The following is a 2856-nucleotide window of genomic DNA, read 5'->3' as shown; positions in this document are numbered from 1 at the left end:
CGTTAAGAGTTCAGCATACACTTGACTAAAGCGGTGTGTAACAAAAATAATTGAACACGCAACTTAAAATAACATATACATCAATAAATTTGAAACGACAGTTTTACTTTTGAATTATTTTTTTAAAGGAACTGTAGGTTTTGTATGTAATTTTATTATTAAATAGTTTTTAGCTCTACTACTGGCCGAAGGCCAAAAGAGTTTATGTGATGGCGTGGTTTCCATCCGTCCGTGCGTTAGACTTTTTCTTGTTTACGCAATAAAGTCCACAGTTTTCATCGGATTCTTTTCAAACTTGTTCAGTGTCTTTATATTAATGAGGACTCGAATCCTATCGAAAATGGGTTACATCAAAGAAAAAAGTCCAGAATTATCTTCCCTTGAATTTGAGAAAATTGTTGTTTACGCAATAAAGTCCACAGTTTTCATCCAATTATTTTCCAACTTGCACAGTGTCTTTATCTGAATGATGAGTCAAACCCTATTGAAAATGAGCAATATCAGAGTTATAAGTCCAGAATTATCTCCCCTTGAATTTGAGAAAAAAAAGAAAATTCAGTTTTTTATGTGATACAGTCCATAATTTCCTACAGTATTATAGCTATTGCTTTCATACTTTGAACACTTGCAAACTATCATAAGGGGACAGTACAGGACAAGTTTCATAACTCTGGTTGTCATTTTGACGGAATTATGGCCCTTTTTTGACTTAGTAACATTGAATATATGGTTAAATTTTGTGTTTAGATCCACTTTACTTCTAAAGTATCAAGGCTATTTCTTTCAAACTTCAAATACTTTCATGCTATCATGAGGGTACTGTAGAAAATTCTCCTTGTTTGCGCGATTAAGTACACAGTTTGCATCTTATTCTTTCCAAACTTGCAAGTGTTTATAGCAGTAGAGCGATTCAGGCCCTCGTGGGCCTCTTGTTAATCTTTTGTTTGGACATTTTATTTTTTTAAAGTAATGTTGAGAATAAATTCTTCAGGATTCTGTATTGACAGAGTTTCGAAACTTAAATGCGTAATACGTTGCTGTATATCTATTCTTAAACTGTTTCCATGTAACACAGCTTGACGAGTCGGGCAGATTGTTCAGGCGTTTGCAGTTTTTGTCTTACTCGTTTAAAAACAAATGAAATTGTCTTAGGAAAAGCGAGTCTATATCGACAAAAGATACACTCATTTTTCGAGAAGGACTATGTTTTATTGCTTCGTACTGTTTACTCATCGATATTTAAGTATCTTTGACTGTGGTGTTGACTTCTGATTCTTCTATGCTTTCAGATTGAGCAATGTTAAAATCCTGGTATCCGCGAATCCTGGTGCCTTCGATGATTCTGCTCTTTCAGGCTGTTACGTGGTATCTGTATACACCTTACAGCGTGGACATATATCAGAAAACAAACAACACACATACACAGCGGAACAAGACTCAAGCCAAGTCCCTGCTTGATAATATCGATGAATATTTAAATAAACAAAAGATAAACACTAGCGTGATTGGTGGCGATGTTTTAAGCGCAGGTAGACAATCGAATGATTTGGTATTGGATAGTAAGAATAAATTGAAGATATATATGTACAATGTTCGTCAGTTAAGGTTACAAGGTCATTTACACAACTTAAATATGTCGAAGTGTGCCTACAGTAATTGCGAAGTTCTTTTGGTTCCCTACATCACTGATGAACCCGTTGGTGCCGACGCCCTCTTGTTCCAGGCAAACGTTATGCACCCTGTGTTTCCTAGACGACGCTCCCCCAGCCAGGTGTTCGTGTTCCTAAACAACGAGCCGCCTTTGTATGTCCATGCTAAAGAGAGCGTTAACGCATTTTCTAAGCCCTATTTGTTTAACTGGACAATAACTTACCGAAAGGATTCTGATATATGGATGCCTTATGGGCATATTATACATAGATACCAAAGCAAAGCTAAATTTCTTGAGAAATTGGAATCTGGAACGTGTGATAGAATCCCGGAGGTAGCAAGTACAGTTGAAGTCTTCCAAGATAAACCATATAATGAAATATTCAAAAACAAAACGGAACACATTTTATGGATAGTAAGCCATTGTAAAACGCAATCCAAACGTGAAAAATATGTAAAAGAGATGCAGAAATTTACAAAAGTGGACATATTCGGCGCTTGTTCTGGTAAAAAGCCGCCCCACGCCGAAGAAAAAAATCGTGTTGACATGCAATATAAATTTTACTTAGCATTTGAGAACAGTTTATGCACGGATTACATAACCGAGAAAGTATACAAGTGGTACCCACAAGACATCATAGTTGTTGTTCGAGGAAAAGCTAAATATTCCAAGTTTTTACCAAACAACACCTATATTAACGCAGACGATTTCAACTCACCACGTGCGTTAAGTGAATACCTTAATGAACTTGGCTCAAATGAAGAGGCTTATACTGGTTTCCTTAAACGTAAGGATCTCTACCACGTGGTCACAGAAATTGAAAGCGTACAGACGGCATTCTGCAGTCTCTGCAGGAAGCTGAATAATGTTGAATTCAACAGGAAAACTATTGAAAATGTGACACAATGGTGGTATGAAACTGACAACAAGAGCAATACAAACGAGGAGATAAACGTAAATAGTCATCATAAGTAAATGTCGTTTACGCAAATGTGTTCATTATTTCCGAAAATGACGCTTATGTTTTAGTAACTAAATTCAAATCTATTTTGAAATGTTTGCGGGAATTTGAGCAGTGATGTTTGGCTGATCACAGCTCCGTTTAAAATTGCCCTTTATTATAAGAAATAGTGACAGAACGTAGTCATATTTGGTATTAAATAATAAAAAATATGTCGTCTATACAGTGACTATATTATTAATTT

At 35.7% G+C, this 2856-nt stretch overlaps 1 protein-coding gene across 1 annotated transcript; it reads left to right on the top strand.

Moving 5' to 3' along the window:
* Positions 1-1633: 1633 nt before the first annotated feature.
* On the top strand, positions 1634-2626 carry LOC127857225 (alpha-(1,3)-fucosyltransferase C-like). The gene has a single exon (XM_052393638.1). It carries the CDS (start codon positions 1634-1636, stop codon positions 2624-2626), a length of 993 nt encoding a protein of 330 aa, XP_052249598.1.
* Positions 2627-2856: the final 230 nt, after the last annotated feature.

The sequence above is a fragment of the Dreissena polymorpha genome, chromosome 14 (genome assembly GCF_020536995.1).
Source record: "Dreissena polymorpha isolate Duluth1 chromosome 14, UMN_Dpol_1.0, whole genome shotgun sequence".
NCBI lineage: Eukaryota > Metazoa > Mollusca > Bivalvia > Myida > Dreissenidae > Dreissena > Dreissena polymorpha.
The sequence above is the reverse complement of the archived record's forward strand: the minus strand, read 5'-3'. Positions and strand labels throughout refer to the sequence as shown.